The sequence below is a fragment of the Oncorhynchus mykiss genome, chromosome 14 (genome assembly GCF_013265735.2).
Source record: "Oncorhynchus mykiss isolate Arlee chromosome 14, USDA_OmykA_1.1, whole genome shotgun sequence".
In the NCBI taxonomy this organism is placed as follows: domain Eukaryota; kingdom Metazoa; phylum Chordata; class Actinopteri; order Salmoniformes; family Salmonidae; genus Oncorhynchus; species Oncorhynchus mykiss.
In genome coordinates, this window is record NC_048578.1 from 13,492,501 (window position 1) to 13,515,661 (window position 23,161).

The 23,161-nt window shown below is 45.6% G+C and overlaps 1 protein-coding gene across 8 annotated transcripts in view; it reads left to right on the forward strand.

Annotated features, from left to right (window-relative positions):
• Positions 1–23,161, forward strand: part of LOC110488851 (transcription factor COE3) — a 102,019-nt gene that overhangs the window by 68,749 nt on the left and 10,109 nt on the right. For all 8 annotated transcript variants that reach the window (XM_036943003.1, XM_036943002.1, XM_036943005.1 and 5 more), the window contains exons 11-12: positions 12,107–12,195; positions 22,716–22,781. In XM_036943003.1, coding sequence (XP_036798898.1) covers positions 12,107–12,195; positions 22,716–22,781 — 155 coding nt within the window. The remainder of the gene's footprint in view (positions 1–12,106; positions 12,196–22,715; positions 22,782–23,161) is intronic.

Sequence of the window (23,161 nt, forward strand, 5' to 3'; positions counted from 1 at the left end):
CTTTTGACTACTATTTCAGTTTCAGTTGAGTTTTGACTACTATTTCACTAGCCTAGGGGCTGCAGCCTCTGGGACTTGTTGAGGCAAGCCTTAGCTTGTCCAAATCCCTCAAACAACAAAACACATCCGTCTAGAGGGAGAGGAGGTGTGACCCTATTGTGTGGTGATGAAAGTCGTTCAGAGAGAGTGGGAGAGAAAGAGGGAAATAGAGAGAGAGGGAGACAGGGAGAGATAATGATAGAGAGAGAGAGAGAGAGAGAGAGAGCGAGAGAGAGAGAGAGAGAGAGAGAGAGAGAGAGAGAGACAGAAGGAGAGAAAGAGGGATTGAGAAGGATATATATACAGAGAGAGAGAGAGAGAGAGAGAGCGAGAGAGCGAGAGAGCAAGAGAGAGAAAGCGAGAGAGTGAGAGGGCGATCATATGGTTCATGTTCATATAGTTCACACTTAGCAGAATAAAATAAGAATAACACAAAGGACTGGAGAGTTTAAAAATGAGAGCAAAAACATTATAAACTCAAAAAGCAAAAAAAGAAACTTCCTCTAACTGTCAACTGCGTTTATTTTCAGCAAACTTAACATGTGTAAATATTTGTATGAACATAACAAGATTCAACAACTGAGACATAAACTGAACAAGTTCCACAGACATGTGACTAACATAAATTGAATAATGTGTCCTTGAACAAAGGGGGGGTCAAAATCAAAAGTAACAGTCAGTATCTGGTGTGGCCACCAGCTGCATTAAATATCCTCCTCATGGACTGCACCAGATTTGCCAGTTCTTGTGAGATGTTACCCCACTCTTCCAACAAGGCACCTGCAAATTCCCAGATATTTATGGGGGGAATGGCCCTAGCCCTCACCCTCCAATCCAACATCTCCCAGACGTGCTCAATGGGATTGAGATCCGGGCTTTTCGCTGGCCATGGCAGAACACTGACATTCCTGTCTTGCAGGAAATCACGCACAGAACGAGCAGTATGGCGGGTGGCATTGTCACGCTGGAGTGTCATGTCGGGATAAGCCTGCAGTACCACATGAGGGAGGAAGATGTCTTCCCTGTAACGCATAGCGTTGAGATTACCTGTCATGACAACAAGCTCAGTCCGATGATGCTGTGACACACCGCCCCAGACCATGACGGACCCTCCACCTCCAAATCAATCCCGCTCCAGTGTACAGGCCTCGGTGTAACGCTCATTCCATCGACGATAAATGTGAATCCAACCATCACCCCTGGTGAGACAAAACGTTTTTGATAGTCCTGTCTGGTCCAGCGACGGTGGGTTTGTGCCCATAGGCGACGTTGTTGCCAGCAGGCCTACAAGCCCTCAGTCCAGCCTCTCTCAGCCTATTGCGGACAGTCTGAGCACTGATGGAGGGATTGTGCGTTCCTGGTAAAATTTGGGCAGTTGTTGTTGCCATCCTGTACCTGTCCCGCAGGTGTGATGTTCGGATGTACCGATCCTGTGCAGGTGTTGTTACAAGTGGTCTACCAATGCGAGGACGATCAGCTGTCCGTCCTGTCTCCCTGTAGCGTTGTCTTAGGCGTCTCACAGTACGGACATTGCAATTTATTGCCCTGGCCACATCTGCAGTTCTCATGCCTCCTTGCATCATGCCTAAGGCACGTTCACGCATATGAGCAGGGACCCTAGACATCTTTCTTTTGGTGTTTTTCAGAGTCAGTGGAAAGGCTCTTTAGTGTCCTAAGTTTTCATAACTGTGACCTTAATTGTCTACCGTCTGTAAACTGTTAGTGTCTTAACGACCATTCCACAGGTGCACGTTCATTAATTGTTTATGGTTCGTTGAACAAGCATGGGAAACAGTGTTTAAAACCTTTACAATGAAGATCTGTGAAGTTATTTGTATGTTTACGAATTATCTTTGAAAAACAGGATCCTGAAAGAGGGACATTTCTTTTTTTGCTGAGTTTAACTCTCTTTATGAGCATATCAGAGGTTGGGTGTTAGACTGAAGTGGGGGAAGAAGCCAGTTCAAGCTACATAGACTTTTATTTGGGTTAATCTGACGTTTGGCAATTGTTTCGGTGCTGGTTTGGATGAGGTTATTCGGAAAAAGATGGCAGCCAATGGCAGAGACGGCGAGCAGGAGCTGGTGTTGGGACCTGATTGTTGCGTGGCGTAAAGGAGACCTGGTGCCCACTACCTCTCAAGCTCTTTAAAACACCACTAAACCATTAAGAGGTTTTCAGCATGGGCAGTCACTGTTTTTTCACAGGGCATATTGCCTTGGCGTTGGGCAGTGTTCCTATCACTGTGTGAGGAAAACAATGGTACCTTTCTTCCCTACCTACCTACCCCCCCCCCTCTCTCTCTCTCTCTCTCTCTCTCTCTCTCTCTCTCTCTCTCTCTCTCTCACTCTCTCTCTCTCGCTCGCTCTCTCTACAGTATCTCTATCTCTATCTCTCTCTGTCGCTGTCGATCTGTCTGTCTGTCTGTCTGTCTGTCTGTCTGTCTGTCTCTCTCTCTCTCTCTCTCTCTCTCTCTCTCTCTCTCTCTCACACAGGCTGAACACATGGAACACATTAGCAAAATGTCCAATATGGAATGCTGAAGGTCTTGTGAACATGTAACAAAGGAGTGAGTAATACCTCAGCTTCGCCGTAGTGTCGATTTTGAACCTCTGTAAAATATTTTACTTCCTCACCGTGGTTTGTTGGCTTTTCCCTTCTCTGTTGACAATTTATTTTGAAGTACTGTAAGCTGACTAATTGACTACTGCACTTTTATTGTTTAATTACTCTCACTGCAACACATGGAGGTAATTATGCATAAGCATGTGTGGTATCAACTTGCATGTACTGTATAGCAAGACACATTTTTTCACCATGTGTCAATTGTTTTCCTAATTTTGTTGTACTGTAGATTTCCACATGATTGAGCATACATAACCCCCCACCCTATACCCACAGTATTGCACTGAACGACAGTCGGATCAAACATTTAGTTTCTTCGCATAGACGCAGAGGAACATCACATAGATTGTTGTCCTCTAGAGCATGGAGAGAAGTGGAGGTGACAGAAACACACCCACTCCCTTCTGTTGCCTCACTTGTCTCCTGTGAGATCCGAGAATGACGCAACCCTTGTGATTAGAGTGTGCATCCGCTTCAGCGGTGAGATATGTTAATCAGCTAGTGAATAATTACCTCCTTGGTGCCTTGATTAGACTGGAGTGACAAGGCTGGCAAAGTGTGTGCCTCAAAGAAATTCGCCCCCCCACACACACCTGAGAAGTTATTATTTTTGAGTCACAGCCTAAAATGTCCCCACAGAAACACAAATTATCTGACATTTGTTCCACAAGTCCCCTCCTTAGAGAAGAGCAGATCTGTGTCTTTAAGATATGAAATGTAGCATGTCTCTGTGGAAGATAGAGAAATTCCCTCAGTGGAGAACACTGTTCTTTCTAATAAAAAAGGAATCTTCCGCCAGTAACTTCAAAGAACTACAATAAGTTGTTGTTTGATCACTTGTAGCATTAAATGGATGTGATAAGTACTCATTGACTTGGGGGGGGGTTGAATCCAGATATGAGTTACATCCTCGTAAATGTCCCCATTGACATCTGTGTATGATTTGCAGAGGCATATGAGTACGTTCATACCTTAGAATGCGGTAAACCAATAGGCCTACTCCATTGATAGAATATTCCTCTGAAAGTCAGGTGTGGTTTATCCTCTTTTTTTCCCCTTCAAAACTGCATGGTCTAGTGTGGTGTCAGACAGGGGTTAGTGGTCTAGTGTGGTGTCAGATAGGGCTTAGTGGTCTAGTGTGGTGTCAGATAGGGCTTAGTGGTCTAGTATGGTGTCAGACAGGGGTTAGTGGTCTAGTGTGGTGTCAGACAAGGTTTAGTGGTCTAGTATGGTGTCAGACAGGGGTTAGTGGTCTAGTGTGGTGTCAGACAGGGCTTATTGCTCTAGTGTGGTGTCACACAGGGCTTAGTGGTCTAGTGTGGTGTCAGACAGGGCTTAGTGGTCTAGTATGGTGTCAGACAGGGGTTAGTAGTCTAGTGTGTTGTCAAACAGAGGTTAGTGGTCTAGTGTGGTGTCAGACAGGGGATAGTGGTTTAGTGTGATGTCAGACAGAGCTTAGTGGTTTAGTATGGTGTCAGACAGCGCTTAGTGGTCTAGTGTGGTGACAGACAGCGGTTAGTGGTCTAGTGTGGTGTCAGACAGGGGTTAGTGGTCAAGTGTGTTGTCAAACAGAGGTTAGTGATATAGTGTGGTGTCCGACAGGGGTTAGTGGTCTAGTGTGGTGTCAGACAGGGGTTAGAAGTCTAGTGTGGTGTCAGACAGGGGTTAGTAGTCTAGTGTGTTGTCAAACAGAGGTTAGTGGTCTAGTGTGGTGTCAGGCAGGGGTTAGTGGTCTAGTGTGGTGTCAGACAGGGGATAGTGGTTTAGTGTGATGTCAGACAGGGGTTAGTGGTCTAGAGTGGTGTCAGATAGGGGTTAGTGATCTAGAGTGGTGTCAGACAGGGCTTAGTGGTCTGGAGTGGTGTCAGACAGGGGCAAGTAGAGGTCATAGGAGCCATAGAGAGTACATCAGTCTGGCTAAATGTTGCCATAACGCCAAAGTGTTTTAGTCTTAATTAAAAGTGTGTGTTTGGTGAGGGAACAGGCGGGACGAGGCCCCTTCATCTTCCCTGGTGGCTCACCACTTTAAAGAGGCCAGTATGCCATGTCTGTCTGGGGCCCGTCTGTCTGTCAATCACAGTTTAAAGTTCATGAAATTTCTATGAGCATTGATCGCAAGGTGGGGGAGGTCGGAGTGTTGGAGTGGCGGGCCCGGGTGATTGATCAAGCCTTTTGCTTTGAATTTATTTTCTATGCTTTCACTGTGATGGGTGTGTGTATGTGTGTGTGTATGTGTGTGTGCGCGCGTGTGTGTGTGTGTGTGTGTGTGTGTGTGTGTGTGTGTGTGTGTGTGTGTGTGTGTGTGTGTGTGTGTGTGTGTGTGTGTGTGTGTTGGGGGGGAATGGTGTGTACTGTAGGTCTATGTATTGAGTTTGTTGTACAGTATGTACAGTGCAGTGTAGATGCTGATGGATAAATGTTTGGGGATATCAACTGTTTACGCTGACAACAAATACTGTATAGCAAGTCAGAGTGGATGTTTTGCATTGTATGTTTGTATGCATGTGTGTCGCAATTTCATCTTACTTTGAATGAGGGACAAATAAAAGAGAGCGAGAGAGAGGGATGAAAGGGGTAAATCAATAGCATAGTGCATGTGTGTAGCAGTGGGCTTTAGATGCTTGTCAACAGGTCGGTGCTCCACAACCCCCAGCAGGCTCCACAACACCCAGCAGGCTCCACAACCCCCAGCAGGCTACACAACCCCCAGCAGGCTACACAACCCCCAGCAGGCTACACAACCCCCAGCAAGCTACCGAACCCCCAGCAAGCTACACAACCCCCAGCAGTCTACACAACCCCCAGCAGGCTACACAACCCCCAGCAAGCTACACAACCCCCATCAGGCTACACAACCCCCAGCAGGCTACACATAGCAGAGTCAGATGAGTCCTCCTGCTCACACTGTTGTGCGTCTGACAATTTCTTCCTCCAGAAGGAAGGGAGAAAATGATCTGATACACACACCTGTAGACACAGCGATGACCTGCGTCATTCATAACATGAATAAAGATGAAGCCCATGCTGCTCTGGGATGCAAGCTGCTCCAAATCCCCCGTATCCCCTGTTCTGTCAGTCGGGCGTTGGACGTGGGCTTGGGCCTTAATGGTATATTTCATATGGAATTTGAAATGATAAGTGCAATGAAGGAAAATTCACGGAGAGCCTATGAGCTGAGTGTGGTGGAGGAGGATAGTGGAGATTTATGGGTTTCGGGATGATCCTCATCGGGGACATGACTGTGCAAGATGAAGAAAAAGGACTCCCAAAGTGCATATTCCTTCCATCAGCAATATCTGGTAAATATGCACAGAATCAGCTAGAAGCCAAGTAGAAAAGCAGAAGCCACTTAAGTGTTTGGAAGGGCAGCGGCGGTGAGGAAAAGTACATAAATAGATGTAAACACGTTGGAGAATGAGGATGTAAACATATGCTGAATGAATGTATATATATATATTCTGCCAAGGCCCCATTTGAGCATGCAAACGTTTTAAAGCTTTGGGAGCCTTAGTCCCTACCACCCGTGAGACTGATTGTAAAAGAGCAGTGAGACAATGGCTACGTTCCAATAATATTAACTGACTTCCTATTCTAGACGACCAATCTGAAAGGACTTTATCAGTGAAAGTTCTGTAGTTCAACACCTATCCAATACCCCAGTAGCAACAAAGGAAAGGAAGGTATTTAAGAATATTGGCCCAGTTTTACTTTACTGTGTTTTCCATATTTGTTAGGTTCGGGGGGGTTTTAGGTAAGCATCCCCTCTGATCACGTTGACCTTGTAGAGGTACACTGTTTTAACTCTGACTGAACCTCTTGCTCCTGCCAACTGAAGTTGTTTGGGTCCTTTGGAAAGCAGAGCTGTTTGAAATAAGACAGAGAGCAACATGGGAATTGATTTTGAGGGAGCTTTAGGTATCCTCCTCCTAAACCTTTAGAAATAGGTTAGGACATCTGGCTCAATGTGTGGAGGTTTGTCACATGGATTGAAAGATGATATATTACACTTTTAAGATAAAATGGGAATGTCTTTTCACAAATCAAATCAAATCAAATTTTATTGGTCACATACACATGGTTAGCGGATGTTAATGCAAGTGTAGCGAAATGCTTGTGCTTCTAGTTCCAACTGTGCAGTAATATCTAACAAGTAATCTAACAATTTCACAACAACTACCTTATACACACAAGTGTAAAGGAATGAATAAGAATATGTACATATAAATAAATAGATGAGAGATGGCTAAACGGCATAGGCAAGATGCAGTAGATGGTATAGAGTACAGTATATACATATGAGATGAGTAATGTAGGGTATGTAAACATTACAGTGGGGCAAAAAAGTATTTAGTCAGCCACCAATTGTGCAAGTTCTCCCTCTTAAAAATATGAGAGAGGCCTGTAATTTTCATCATAGGTTCACTTCAACTATGACAGACAAAATGAGAAGAAAAAAAATCCAGAAAATCACATTGTAGGATTTGTAATGAATTTATTTGCAAATTATGGTGGAAAATAAGTATTTGGTCAATAACAAAAGTTTATCTCAATACTTTGTTATATATTTCACTCTCTCTGTCCCAGCTTTGATGCACCTGTACTGACCTCGCCTTCTGGAAGATAGTGACAGGATGCTCTCGATTGTGCATCTGTAAAAGCTTGTGAGTGTTTTTGGTGACAAGCCAAATTTCTTCAGCCTCCTGAGGTTGAAGAGGCGCTGTTGCGCCTTCTCCACCACGCTGTCTGTGTGGGTGGACCATTTCAGTTTGTCCGTGATGTGTATGCCGAGGAACTTAAATCTTTCCACCTTCTCCACTACTGTCCTGTCGATGTGGAAAGGGGGCTGCTCCCTCTGCTGTTTCCTCTGCTGTTTCATCTCCTTTGTTTTGTTGACATTGAGTGTGAGGTTATTTTCCTAAAACCACACTCCGAGGGCCCTCACCTCCTCCCTGTAGGCCATATCGTCGTTGTTGGTAATCAAGCCTACCACTGTAGTGTAGTCTGCAAACTTGATGATTGAGTTGGAGGCGTGCATGGCCACGCAGTCATAGGTGAACAGGGAGTACATGAGAGGGCTGAGAACGCACCCTTGTGGGGCCCCAGTGTTGAGGATCAGCGGGGTGGAGGTGTTGTTTCCTACCCTCACCACCTGGGGGCGGCCCGTCAGAAAGTCCAGGACCCAGTTGCACAGGGCGGGGTCGAGACTCAGGGTCTCGAGCTTAATAACGAATTTGGAGGATATTAAATGCTGAGCTCTAGTCGATGAACAGCATTCTTGCATAGGTATTCCTCTTGTCCAGATGGGTTAGGGCAGAGTGCAGTGTGATTGAAATTGCGTCGTCTGTGGACCTATTGGGGCGGTAAGCAAATTGGAGTGGGTCTAGGGTGTCAGGTAGGGTGGAGGTGATATGATCCTTGACCAGTCTCTCAAAGCACTTCATGATGACAGAAGGGAGTGCTACGGGGTGATAGTCTTTTAGCTCAGTTACCTTAGTTTTCTTGGGAACAGGAACAATGGTGGCCCTCTTGAAGCATGTGGGAACAGCCGACTGGGACAGGGATTGATTGAATATGTCCGTAAACACACCAGCCAGCTGGTCTGCGCATGCTCTGAGGACGCGACCAGGAATGCCGTCTGGGCCGGCAGCCTTGCGGGGGTTAACATGTTTAAATGTTTTACTCACGTTGGCATAGTTTGTCTGGGAGCAAGACATCCGTGTTCGCGACAGGGCTGGTTTTCTTTTTGTAATCCGTGATTGACTGTAGACCCTGCCACATACGTCTCAAATCTGAGCTGTTGAATTGCGACTCTACTTTGTCTCTATACTGACGCTTAGCTTGTTTTATTGCCTTGCAGAGGGAATAGCTACACTGTTTGTATTCAAAATAAGGCTTTGCAACTTGCAACAATACTCCCAACAAACAAAAGTGGCGTTTTGCATATAGTGAAGTCAGAACACAGGAGATTGGTGGCAGCTTAATCGGGGAGAACAGGCTTGTGGTAATGGCGGGAGCAGAATCAGTGAAATGGTATCACATACATCAAACATATGGTTTCCAGTTGTTTGTTGCCATTCCATTTGCTCCCTTCAAGACATTATTTTGAGCTGTCCTTCATTCAGCAGCCTCCATTTTGTCAGAACGATGTCAGAGTATGAAGGTAGAAGACATGACACTTAAGGTGATGATCAAATGAACATTATCATGCCTAATACCAATTCATGAATATTGCAGATATATGGTTTATCTGACCTTAAAGTAGCAATCAGCAGTAGAAACAAAGCGGCACCCCCCCCCCCCTTTGGTTTGGTTAAAAGCTGAGGGATGCGGCTAGAGAAATGTAATCGCTCTGACAGAGCTATGGATGCAAGGACTGACCATCCATTATATCAAATATAGAATTTTAACCATGTTATGAGGCTATATAGTGTTTGTTTACATTTACTTTGTTTACAAACATTGGCTTAAAACAAGGTTATATTTTAGATCTGATGGGGTACGACAGTTGAACTAAGCTTATGAGGCATTTCTAAGTTATACTCTTCAAGAATCAATGCTTACATGTCATTCATTTATAAATCCCAAAATGTATGTAGCATCTGCTGATTTAAAAGCCTCCAATTTGGACTAGATTATTCTCCTTAACCCAAAAACTTCTGTCTGATTTGTATAGTGTTCTGCTGTCACCAGCACTATCTGCCTAGTGCTATCTGCCTAGTGCTATCTGTCTAATGCTATCTACCTAGTGCTATCTGCCTAGTGCTATCTGCCTAGTGCTATCTGTCTAATGCTATCTACCTAGTGCTATCTGCCTAGTGCTATCTGCCTAGTGCTATCTGTCTAATGCTATCTACCTAGTGCTATCTGCCTAGTGCTATCTGCCTAGTGCTATCTACCTAGTGCTATCTGCCTAGTGCTATCTGCCTAGTGCTATCTGTCTAATGCTATCTACCTAGTGCTATCTGCCTAGTGCTATCTGCCTAGTGCTATCTGTCTAATGCTATCTACCTAGTGCTATCTGCCTAGTGCTATCTACCTAGTGCTATCTGCCTAGTGTTATCTGCCTAGTGCTATCTGCCTAGTGCTATCTGCCTAGTGCTATCTGCCTAGTGCTATCTGCCTAGTGCTATCTACCTAGTGCTATCTGCCTAGTGCTATTTACCTAGTGCTATCTGCCTAGTGCTATCTGCCTAGTGCTATCTGCCTAGTGCTATATGCCTAGTGCTATCTACCTAGTGATATCTACCTAGTGCTATCTGCCTAGTGCTATCTACCTAGTGCTATCTGCATAGTGCTACCTGCCTAGTGCTATCTACCTAGTGCCATCTGCCTAGTGCTATCTACCTAGTGCTATCTACTGTACCTAGTGCTGTTGTGTGATCTGAGATCATGTTTCACCACCACTCCTCTCAGCCTTGGTTGAGTGTGTTAGTGGAAATCCCATTCACCCTCTCCCTCCCTTTTGTCCCAGTCGAGTGGTCACCTAATAACAACGCTCTGTTTAGTGAGACCCCAGTCGACTGTTTGATCACTTTCATGGAGAGAGGGAGAAATTGAGGGCAATAATTGGATGGTTAAATAAATAAAAAATGATACCTCGCCGACCCCTCTCTCTCTCTTTCTCCCTCTCTCTCCCTCACTCGTATTCTCGCCTCCTCTTCCCACCGAACTGCATTATCTTTCCCCTTTGAAAAAATCCAAACGTCAGACACCGCAAAGACACGAAGATGGCTGGGAAAAAAAAATCAATACAAATTACGATGGAGAAAGTGGCACTGATGGCTGGAATTGCAGCATATGTTTACACTAAATCAGGCAATCTATCTTCATATGGGGTGTGTAATGCGTAGGGGGTCAGGGTTCGCGCAGCGCGTCGGCGCTCTCCAATTACTCAGGCTCTTTGCGAGAAGGCAGCCGTATCGATTGGCTGAGAGGACAGGGGCCTACAGGCAGCCAATGGGGCGCTGGGGTCAAAGTGCTAGGGGATTTTAATAAGGGGAAGTAATGGTCTTAATTTCTGGGGGGCAGTAGAGGGAGAGACGTCTGCTCCACTACCCTCCAGTCTCCCCGGCGAGATGAGATTCTCTTTCTGTCTCTCTCTCTCTCTCTCTCTCTCTCTCTCTCTCTCTCTCTCCCTCCCTCCCTCCCTCCCTCCCTCTCCCTCTTCCTGTGTGTGTCCATTCCTTCTCTCTTGCTTTGTCTCTCCTTCACTTGTTCTGCCACTTGTCCTACTCTCTTGGTAGATGGCTGTTTTTAGAATTCTCCCTGTTTGTGTTGAAATTCCCTTTCCCAATACTCTGCCTTAACGCTCTGACAAGGCCTTAGGAATACCTTATTATCCAAAGACATCCGTTTGGTTTCAAAGTAGACTATCCCCTCTTCATCCCAACAAGGGAGAAATCGTCCATGAGAGAGTAATCCATTCCAGGCCTCTCAGGGGCCAGGGGCAGAGATTCAAAATGGCAGTCTGTGTGGAGAGTGAACGTGTAGGCTCCGTCACCCTTCAGATAACATCCCCACCCAGCCCCAGCCTGAAAACCCTTTTCTCCTTCCCTTGGTGTGAAACGGGCCTCCAACAAATTTGATTTAGCAGCTCGCGGGTGCCCATTCCTGAGGAAAGAAAACAAATATTGTTATAATGGTAATAACATCTATTTGCCGCTCGCAACAAACAGCAGCGGGCCTTTGACAAGACCCTGCGCTGCTGCTGCCACCTTATTCTTATTCATGAAAGCGCCGGTTATGCATATTAGTGCAAACTAGCTATTCTACTTACTGGCATTTGGTGTGTCAATCATCCTTACAGGACAAGAAGGCTGACAAATTGTCCCCAAAGTCAAATTTGACAGCCTTTTATGATTAATGGGCTTGATTATGGAGAACTATCTCCCTAACTCATTTCCGGGTGTTTCTCTTTTCCCCTTCGTATCGAAACGGAGAGGAACGGAGATTGTGTTGTTTTCAAATGGGGGGGGGGGGGGGGGGGGGGTTGATGAAATAAAAAGGGGGTATGTGAGGGGCTTAGAGTGAGGGCGGTGCAATTGAATTAGTTAGGAATGCTCTGTGAAAGGGTGAGTGACTGGGACAGGTTGAGTAGAAGGTCTCACGCTTAATAAACAGCAGTAGAATAAAGAGGGAGACATGCCGGTGGGGGAAGAGATGGGCTGACACAAGGCCATTGTAGAGCTCCTGTATCAGGGCAGGACAGCCAGGCAGGGGAGATATGCTACTCTAGAATGTGACATAATACCTTCATAAGGTCATCATAAGGCCTTCAGAAGGTCTACATAGGCAAACAGATGTACAAATATTTAAAAAAAAACACGATTCAAATGTGCTATTGGAAGCTATAGAAGAGCAATGCATGTTTGAGCCACTCCATTTTGTTTGTAGAGATATCACTCAGCAATATTCTAACCATGATAATTCTCTCTCTTTCCAGCCTTGAATGAGCCTACCATCGACTACGGCTTCCAGAGGCTACAGAAAGTCATCCCCAGACACCCAGGAGATCCCGAGAGGCTACCTAAGGTCAGTGATACGCCTCAGAGGACACCTAGGAGTACATCATCCCCTGTTGTTACTCCAAAGACCACCCAGACCATATAGACTTCGGACTGCCAAATATCTGAGTTTATAGAGGGCAAACCAGATCTGTTAGATTGGATTCATTTGCTCCACTCAATATGGACCTGGCCTTTGGAACATACTTCGATGCCAAGGGGCACATTGTTCTGATAACTTGTACAATTGGAAACAGGTGTTTATATGATGTTGTATTGGTGTTGTAGCGTTTGAGACAGTGTTTCTGGTCTTGTTATTTTTAGGTTTGAGGTAGTAACAAACATGCAGATGCAAAGTCACTGCTTATACAAATATATCTTCATTCCATGCATACGTGTAGACAGATAAACTGAGTGTACAAAACATGTCATAGACTGACCAGGTGAATCCAGGTGAAAGCTATGATCCCTTATTGATGTAACCTGTTAAATCCACTTCAATCAGTCAAGATTAAGGGTTGGAGACAGGTTGAAGAAGGATTTTTAAGCCTTGAGACAATTGAGACATGGATTGTGTATGTGTGCCATTCAGAGGGTGAATAGGCAAGACCAAATATTTAAGTGCCTTTGAACGGGGTATGGTAGTAGGTGCCAGGGGCACCGGTTAGAGTGTGTCAAGTACTGCAGAGCTGCTGGGTTTTTCACTCTCAACAGTTTCCAGTGTGTATCAAGAACGGCCACCACCCAAAGGACATCCAGCCAACTTGACACAAAAGTGGGAAGCATTGGAGTCAACATGGGCCAGCATTCTTGTGGAATGTTTTCGACACCTTGTAAAGTCCAAGTACTGACGAATTGAGGCTGTTCTGATGGCAAAAGGGGGTGCAACTCAATATTTGGAAGGTGTTCCTAATGTTTTGTAAACTCAGTGTAGACGCACGCAAGCACGCACACACGCACACACACATTAGGCAGGGCCAAGAACACAGGCAGCCGTCAGGTGCCCTGGGCGGTTTGCCGCCTGGTTAGTATGAAAAGATTATTTTCCCCCTAAAAAGGTGCACCACTAAATGAGTGAGATTGTTTTGGGCAGGGAACTGCTGTAAAGAGGGATACGATCAGATGGGGCCTGACAGTCTAAAACAGCTGCCAAATTGAAACCATTTATCAAAATCTGACATCTGAGATCCAGTCACCAAAAAACCAGTTTATTTGTAAATTGATACTATTAGCGAGCATATATTGTCTGGCCCCTTTGATGCCCTGATTTGTGGCGGAGGGAGAATGTCCCTATCAGCCGTTATATATTTATTTATTCAAAAGAAAACTCAATAAGCGTATAGATTTTCCTCCGTCTTCTCTTCAGCCGCTAGCTTTCTCGACATTTTAGACAGAAGGAAATAACAACGAGACTAACACGGAAAAGCTTGCTATTCGTGAAGTACCTCATTGTTCTCACCCAATGTGGCTTGTCAGGAAAGACTCACACGGTCACTCTGGAACAGTAACGCTGACATTTCATCCCTTTGTTATCCTCTCTCCTTTGCTTTTCTTGAAGGATGGAAAGGTTGGTCAGGACCATTTGTAGAGTCTCTTAGGCAGAGAGCAAAGCTACCCCAAGCTACATTGAGGCAATAGGCACCAACACTTGCTATTGGAACCAATTGAAGTCAAATTGAAGTCATTTTTTTAAGCAGGAAGCAACAGAGCAAGTCTAGAAGTGTGGGAATAAGTGGGATTTCATGTAAATAATGATAGGGGGAAACACTGGCTGTTGGTTTTTCATGTTTTCCTTTGTAGCTGAGAAACCCCATTTGAGTGATTAGATTAGGAGGTTGGCAGTCGTACTTCTCCAACGAGCCGGTCCCAGAGCTGGAACCCTAGCCCCAGTGATAGACAGACAGAGCAGACTGGGGCTAAAGCATGGCCAACTGGTCACTGATGACCTCGGAGGCTGGGGCTGGATCAGTTCGCCTCTAATTTCATTTCCAGTCTGCCTTGGCTGCAAGCAGACACTTCCCTGTCCAGATCTATGGAGGATATGTGGTTTAAGCTCTAGCCTTCCCTCATTGCTCAGCATGGGAGACAGCAGCATATTTGCGAGGTCCACTCTGTTCCAGGATCTTTGCGGTAGAAGACCCATTCCCAGGTCACGGCAAGTTTAACGGCCTATGAATCCTCTCAAATAGACACCTGGATGGTGATGCGTTCCTTACATGTGGAGGGCCTATTTTCCTAAGATACGGCCATACAGGAGGCCTGTTTTGATACAGAGCAGACAAACAAATAGAGACTGAGCTAAAAACCTAACCGAGGTGAAGATTTTGCTGTCTTGTCGGCCAAAATTTGTTAACGGCTGAAAAAGCATGTTCTGGCCTTATATGAACTCTTAGGCTAGATGTGTTTGCTGCCTGTTTGGCCATTACATCTGAATCAACTGCCAGGGTTACTGGGGCAATTATATTCAATGCAATGTTAGTACTGGTCTGTAACAAAAGCCTGCACTCCCTATATCTAGTCCAGGACCTGAGCTGTTAGTTTGTGCTCTATTCTACACTGAACAAAAATATAAACGCAACATGTAAAGTGTTGGTTTCATGAGGTGAAATTAAAAATTCCCAGAAATGTTCCATAAGCACAAATAGCTTATTTATCTCAAAACCTGTGCACAAATTTGTTTACATCCTTGTTAGTGAGCATTTCTCCTTTGCCAATATAATCCATCTACTTGACAGGTGTGGCATATCAAGAAGCTCATTAAACAGCATGATCATTACACAGGTGCACCTTGTGCTGGGGACAATAGCAGTTTTGTCACACAACACAATGCCACAGATTTCTCAAGTTTTGAGGGAGCGTGCAATTTTCAGAGAGTGCAGTTCACCAGAGTGGTTGCCAGACCATTGAATGCTAATTTCTCTACCATAAGCTGCCTCCAACGTTGTTTTAGAGAATTTGGCAGTACATCCAACCGGCATCACAACCGCAGACCACATGTAACCACGCCAGCACAGGACCTCCACATCCGGCTTCTTCACCTGTGGGATCGTCTAGCTAGAGATAGCTAGAGATAGCTAGAGATAGCTAGAGATAGCTAGAGGTAGCTAGAGATAGCTAGAGATAGCTAGAGGTAGCGCTCCCTTTGTGTTGCAGCTAGGTGGCTGCGGGACGACTGTGCAGAGCCAGGCAAAGGGTGATTTATCATTGTTAAGGGACCTGTCGGAAGGCTTCTTCTCCCGGGTCTGCTGATCCCTTCTCTCCGGGAACCTCTGGAACCAGGGAGCCATCCTCCCATAATTGAGCTCCTGGAAAGCAGTGGAAGAAAATAGGTGGAATATGTCTGGCAGACGCAAGGAGGACTGGGGCGTTGGGGGCTAGGGGCACGGGCTGGGGCTCAGGGGGGTTGGGTTAGGTGAGATGGGTAGAAGAGTTACAGGAGAGATTTTGCTCATGTTCAGTCCAATGTTTGATAAGTAGGATGCAGTTATTTGCAGTATGATAAAGGCACATTCCATAACATTTTCACATGAAAAAGGCACTTATTAATGTCTTTCTGTAATAGTAAAGAAATAGTAAAGATACAATTCCTTGAGAGAAATAGTATTTTGTATTGTCACTAAAATGTTATATAGGACTGCACATTAAAAGTAGCCCTGAGAGGAAGTGACATAGGCTATGTTTCCAGTTGATAGGTTATGAATTGTAATTCAATTTATAGATACAGAAGTTCAAATGTATTTTTTTGAATTTTTATTTAACCTTTGCTTAACTGGGCAAGTCAGTTAAGAACAAATTCTTATTTTCAATGATGGCCTACCTGGGAACAGTGGGTTAACTGCCTTGTTCAGGGGCAGAACAACAGAGTTTTACCTTGGCAACTTGTGGATTCGATCTAGCAACCTTTCGGTTACTGGCCCAACACTGTAACTACTAGGCTACCTGCTGCCCCAAGTCATGAATTGGAGAGAAAAAAATCCTCATAGAAAATGACAGGCATTTTCAAACTCATGAGTCAAATTGGAATTCATTTCCTCAATCGACCTGACTTGAAGATGACCCCAGTCAGTTTAGGATATTCTATAATTCCTGCTCTTTCATATCGTTCTTCTTGTGAGTTATTCCACCTGGATCTCTGAAGTACCCTAAAGAGACGTTCACTCTCTAGATGTGTGGTCTGTCGCTCCAGAATACTGTATGTGCCTTTCCCTCTTGGCCTGGATACAGATGAGAGCATGGAGCATGGTGGATGAAATGATTTCCACCTCTGTCTGAAGTCATAAAAGAGAGACATACACTAGCTAAAACCTGTTTTTCCCCCGGTGTAAGGTAGAAAGGGCTTTAAAGACATCAGTGTCGAGGCTTCCAGGATAGAGGCTGGGAACAGACTCTTCCTGCTCACACATAGGGAGGGAGTCTCTTGTAGGGCCAACTTCTTATCCCGTCCTGGCAGTTGACCCACTGAGGATGGAGGAGAGAATTCTCCTTTCTTTCCCTCCTGTCCTCCGTCAAGTCCCCTCTCCTTCCCCCTTCATGGTGGTGAGGTGCTCTCTCTCTCTCTCTCTCTACTAGAGTATGTAGTGAATCTTTCCACTCTTGCATATTCCATGTTTGATGTTTATTCATATTGCAAATGGGAAATTTCAAGAATCAAGATACTACCCTTATATTGAATTCAAGTGACACTCACACTTTGTACTAGCACTAAACCAGCATTTTACACACCATTGAAACGTCTGTAGTATCTTCATCTCCTCAATCTTTCAGATCATTGGCTGAGGTGATTATTGAATGAGCCGTCACGCTGCTTCTATCCCACCATCCCTCCATCCCTCTATCTCTCCATCCATCCCCCCTCTATCCCTCCATCCCTCTATCCCTGCATCCTTCCATCCCTCCCTCCGTCCCCCTCTCTCCCCTCAGAGGTGTGGGCCAGTGATAAGAGATTATGATGATAACTGGGAGGCAGTGCATTACCGTATTGATTGGGGCTGAGCTTTCAGTGGCGTTAAAGCACCCGCGCTCTGATTGCCGGCACTTGCGCTGACAGGAATCCAATGGCGTTGTCTCTCCTCGTCGCTATAGGGAGGGGTGTGTGTGCATGTGTGGGTATATGGGTGTTGGGAGGGTGGGGTGTATGTGTGTGTAAGGGAGGTGGGGCTATGAGTGTGAATGTGGATATGTGTGTGTGTGTGTGTGTGTGTGTGTGTGTATGTGTGTGTGGTTCACAACAAGGCAGTGCAAGGCTCATCTCTCACGTCCACACACATGCCTCCCACCCCCGCCCCAACAGCTACAGGACCACAAGACCTAGGCATAGATAACCCTCACTGTTATGTCACAAATTCTGTGATGTATTTTCAATGGTCCAAGTCAAGTAACATGACATGAAATTAGGTTCTCAGAACAGATGGCCTGTTCTTAATTGGTTATCTAAAGGTTCTCAGAACAGATGGCCTGTTCTTAATTGGTTATCTAAAGGTTCTCAGAACAGATGGCCTGTTCTTAATTGGTTATCTAAAGGTTCTCAGAACAGATGGCCTGTTCTTAGTTGGTTATCTAAAGGTTCTCAGAACAGGTGGCCTGTTCTTAGTTGGCTATCTAAAGGTTCTCAGAACAGATGGCCTGTTCTTAATTGGTTATCTAAAGGTTCTCAGAACAGTTGGCCTGTTCTTAGTTGCTTATCTAAAGGTTCTCAGAACAGGCAGCCTGTTCTTAATTGGTTATCTAAAGGTTCTCAGAACAGTTGGCCTGTTCTTAGTTGGTTATCTAAAGGTTCTCAGAACAGGCAGCCTGTTCTTAGTTGGTTATCTAAAGGTTCTCAGAACAGGCAGCCTGTTCTTAGTTGGCTATCTAAAGGTTCTCAGAACAGGCAGCCTGTTCTTAGTTGGTTATCTAAAGGTTCTCAGAACAGGCAGCCTGTTCTTAGTTGGCTATCTAATTGTTGTTATTGTCTGGATTTAATTAGCTAAATCCATTGTAGATTAGTGAGCTGAGGAATTTCTGTACATAACGAAGTGCTTCATTTATTCTGCGATAATACTCTGGAGAATGTCCTCCAAGAGTCTTTTCTTTGCATTTGTTTTCAAGATTGGGGTTATTTAGGGGGTTGTTCTTAGCATCAGAAACTGGCCACACACTTCAAACAATTGAACGCACACACACACACACACACACACACACACACACACACACACACACACACACACACACACACACACACACAAACACACAAAAAACACGCAAACCGAAGCAGAGTAGCACCAACGAGCAGTAAGGCCTCGAAGGTGTCGTTACCTTGAGAAGGCTGTTGTGTCTGTCATTGCCTAATGAAAAAAGGAGAGACCGACTGTGGCAAACACACACACACCAGTGTGTAGAGGCAGGAATGTGTGTGTGTCTCTATGTGTGTGGGTTTGAGGCATCGGGCGGGAGGGGGTTGCCAAAGATCCCTGTGGCAGGCAGGGTGTTGCAGCCGCCAAGCCTCAGAGACATTAACTAACTTCTGTTTTATAATGGAGATTAATGAAGCGAGCACATGCCAGAGGGGGAGAGGAGAGGAGAGACGATAAGAGGAAAGAGGATGAGAGGAGGGGAGGAGGGGTCCGAGATACACTCCTCATGGGGGTATAGCGGTTGGCAGTGCCAAGGTGTGACAGATTGTGCCCTCTCTCAGTGGATAGGGACAGGGGACAGGGTTTGGGTGTAGAGCTGGGGGTGGGGTGGAGATTGACGAGAGCTCTATTGCTTTTTTTGTGGTGGGGGTGGCGGTGTCTGTGTGACTGTGTATCTGTGTGACTGTGTGTCTGTGTGCCTGCAGGATAGCTGTGGGATCAGAAGGAGTGTTGGGGTGTCTATCTGTCTGCAGGATAGCTGTGGGGTCAGTAGGAGTGTTGGGGTGGGCAGGTGTGTGTGTGTCTGCAGGATAGCTGTGGGGTCAGTAGGACTGTTGGGGTGTCTGTCTGTCTGCAGGATAGCTGTGGGGTCAGTAGGAGTGTTGGGGTGTCTGTCTGTCTGTCTGCAGGATAGCTGTGGGGTCAGTAGGAGTGTTGTGGTGTCTATGTGACTGTGTGTCTGTGTGACTGTGTGCCTGCAGAATATGAGTGTTGGGGTGGGCAGGTGGGTGGGTGTGTGTCTGCAGGATAGCTGTGGGGTCAGTAGGAGTGTTGGGGTGGGCAGGTGGGTGTGTGTCTGCAGGATAGCTATGGGGTCAGTAGGAGTGTTGGGGTGGGCAGGTGGGTGTGTGTCTGCAGGATAGCTGTGGGGTCAGTAGGAGTGTTGGGGTGGGCAGGTGGGTGTGTGTCTGCAGGACAGCTGTGGGGTCAGTAGGAGTGTTGGGGTGGGCAGGTGGGCACAGAGGAAGGGCAGTCTGGCGTGGTGGATCTCAGATAGATGTGAAACTCTATTAAGGTACACTCTCACACACAGGCACATGTATGAACACACACACACAAACACACACGCTCACGCATGCTCTTTATTTAAAACGTGTCCACATAGAAAAAATAAAACCAACCAGTATATTAGTGAATCTAATTTCCATTGATGTATATATTCAGAAGAGAATCCATGAAGTTATCAAAAATTCACACACCCCTTCCTCACTCTGTAACTCAGGCCTGCCCATCTGGACAGATGGTAATTCCTCAGACTGATTCGACTTTACTTGGATCCTTTTTCCTGAGGTCATGTTTTGTCGTGGGAAATGGGGGACAGAAAGGGAGAAGAGCATCCTCACACACTCTTCCACTGTCAAACAGTGAACACAGGGCTAACGGTGAGGGAATAGTTAAATGATTATATGATAAGAAAAAAAGTTATTCCCGGCCATGTTCACCACAGCACTGCACATTTAGTTTGACAGCGTTTTTGGTCAACTGAAACTTTTTTTTTTACACAAGGAAAAGGCTAGATGTGTTGTAGGAACCAATCAGGCTCCAGACAGGCAGACAGAGGCCCCTCCTCATTGTAATACCCCAGAGACCTCCAGCAGAGGCTCCCACAACACCAGCTCTCATCCCCAGAGCCCTGGAAACAACAACCAACCCAGCTCTCCCCACCTCACCCACTCCTCTTCTCTGTCCTCCTTACGTCACGTCTTCTTTCCGCTCTCGTGTTGTGTCGTGTTGTGATGTCTCGTCCCTCTCCTCTCCTCTCCTCTCCTCTCCTCTCCTCTCCTCTCCTCTCCTCTCCTCTCCTCTCCTCTTCTCCTCTCCTCTCCTCTCCTCTCATTCTTCCTGTGAAAGGATACTGGGCTGTGTGAATATGCCTGTGTGTGAGAGTTTGTCCCCCCATTTAGCCCCGGCAAGTGTCAGCGACTCCTCCTCCACCAGACAATATTTATTTATCAGGCCTGTTATTGTTATTAAGAGCCATTGCCACGGCGACCCACTGGGTTGCTGGGGAGAGATTGGACGCTTCCTCCTCTGAGTGGGAAACAGCCCAGGGACAATGGAGGAGGGGGGTGAATGAGAGAGAGAGAGAGCAGGAGGGAGGGGTGAATTAGACAGGGGAAATTCAACAAATTTCATGCAATGTGGCTCTAATAAGCCTGGGTCTAAAGTGGCGGATCGGAAACACCGAAGGCAGTCTGAAGTGTTAATAGGTTCCCACCACCTCAGGCTGCTCCCTCCCAGCTCCCCCTCTCCCCCCAGGGTGCACTGGCAGCCATTTTGATTAGAGGCTGGCGAAGATGCACTCTGATCATGACAATTTGCTATTGTTTAGTGCTGTGACAAAAAGGCCACCCCTACAAGCAGAGACATGAGCGCTCGAAAAGGGAGTTGTGGGGCTCAATACAAGACGTCTGACTGGGAGAATGTGTTAGTACACTATTTGGCCAAAAGTATGTGGACGCCTGCTCGTCGAATATCTCATTCTAAAATCATGGGCATTAATATGGAGCTGGTTCCCACTTTGCTGCTATAACAGCCTCCACTCTTCTGGGAAGGCTTTCCACTAAATGTTGAAACATTGCTGCGGGGACTTACTTCCACTCAGCCAAAAGATCATTACTGAGGTCAGGCACTGATGTTGGACAATTAGGCCTGGCTCACAGTCGGTGTTCCAATTTGCCCCAAAGGTGTTTGATGGGGTTGAGGTTAGGGCTCTGTGCAGGTCTGTCAAGTTCTTCCACACCGATCTCGACAAACCATTTCTGTATGGACCTCGCTTTGTGCACTGGGGCATTGTCATGCTGAAAAAGGAAAGGGCCTTCCCTAAACTGTTGCCCCAAAGTTGGAAGCACAGAATAATCTAGAATGTCATTGTATGCTGTAGTTCACTTGAACTAAGGGGCCTAGCCCGAACAAAGAAAAACAGCCCCAGACCATTATTCCTCCTCCACCAAACGTTACAGTTGGCACTGACAGACGAAGTGAAGCGTGATTCATCAATGGCTGCAAGCTTTACACCACTCCAGCCGATGCTTGGCATTGCGCATGGTGATCGTAGGCTTGTGTGTGGGTGCTTGGTCATGGAAACCCATTTCATGATGCTCCCGACGAACAGTTCTTGTGCTGGCGTTGCTTCCAGAGGCAGTTTGGAACTCAGTAGTGAGTGTTGCATCCGAGGACAGGCGATTTTCAGGAGCTTCAGCATTCGGCAGTCCCATTCTGTGAGCTTGTGTGGCCTACCACTTCGCGGCTGAGCTGTTGTTGCTCCTAGATGTTTCCACTTCACAATAACAGCACTTACAGCTGACTAGGGCAGCTCAAGCAGGTCGACAAACTGACTTGTTGAAAAGGTGGGATCCTATGACGGAGCCACTTGAAAGTTACTGAGCTCTTCAGTAAGGGCATTCTACTGCCAATGTTTGTCTTTGGAGATTGCACGGGTGTGGCTGAAATAGCCAAATTCACTCATTTGAAGGAGTGTCCACATACTCTTGTATATATAGTCTATGTGAGTATGTGTTCAGTGTGCGCGCATGTGTGTGAGTGTGTGTGTGTGTGTGTGTGTGTGTGTGTGTGTGTGTGTGTGTGTGTGTGTGTGTGTGTGTGTGTGTGTGTGTGTGTGTGTGTGTGTGTGTGTGTGTGTGTGTGTGTGTGTGTGTGTGTGTGTGGGTGTGTGTGTGAGAGAGAGAGAGAGAAAAGGGGGGGTGATGAAAATGAGATGCAGACAGCTGCTTACTTACGGTTGTTTATCACACATAGGCTGTGCCATTAAAGCTCATCTCTGACTTGTACTCTGTCAAACAATGATTACATTTGAGTGTTTTCCTTGTTTTATCACCCCAACTCCTATAACCTAGGTCCAACACTTGCAGAAAGCTATTTTGTAGTTTTCACAGTGATTTAAACCCTCAGAAAACATGGAATATTTGATTATTGTTTAGATCATGTTTTAGGTTTAGATTTGTGGGTTTATAAAAGCAGTAAACATTTATTTTCTGCAGTCTACTCTCCTAGATTTTACCATTAACCTTCAACAATTTAGAGGATCCAGAAGTTTTGATGAGTGTGGAATCTTTCATGTAACTGTGAAGCATATTACGTTTGAATCTAAATGAACTGAAGTCAACAGTAAAGATGCGATGTGATGTCGTTTCAGGAAGTGCTGTTAAAGAGATCAGCAGACTTAGTAGAGGCCCTGTATGGAATGCCCCACAATAATCAGGTATGTCATCATATAATAATTGCAAAAAAATGAAATAAAAAAAGTGAACATTCAGATGTATTTTCTTATTTGATTGTTTTGGTAAAGAGATAACACAGTTTCCCAGAGTTTTAAAATGCTTTGATCACACACATATTAAATTCACGGATTTTGAAGCCAGGGAAAAAAAATCTGTACAGTATCTATATATCAGAATTAGTAGTTTATCTTGAGTCTATCATCTGTGAAAACTCCAATATTCAACCTAATATAATCTAATCTGAATGACCCACCAAAAATACACTGCCAGAGGCCGAACATTACAAAACCTTTTTTTACGACCTAAACTCACAATCACCTATGGAACTCTCTCTCCACCTTTCCCCGCTCCCTCCCTCCCC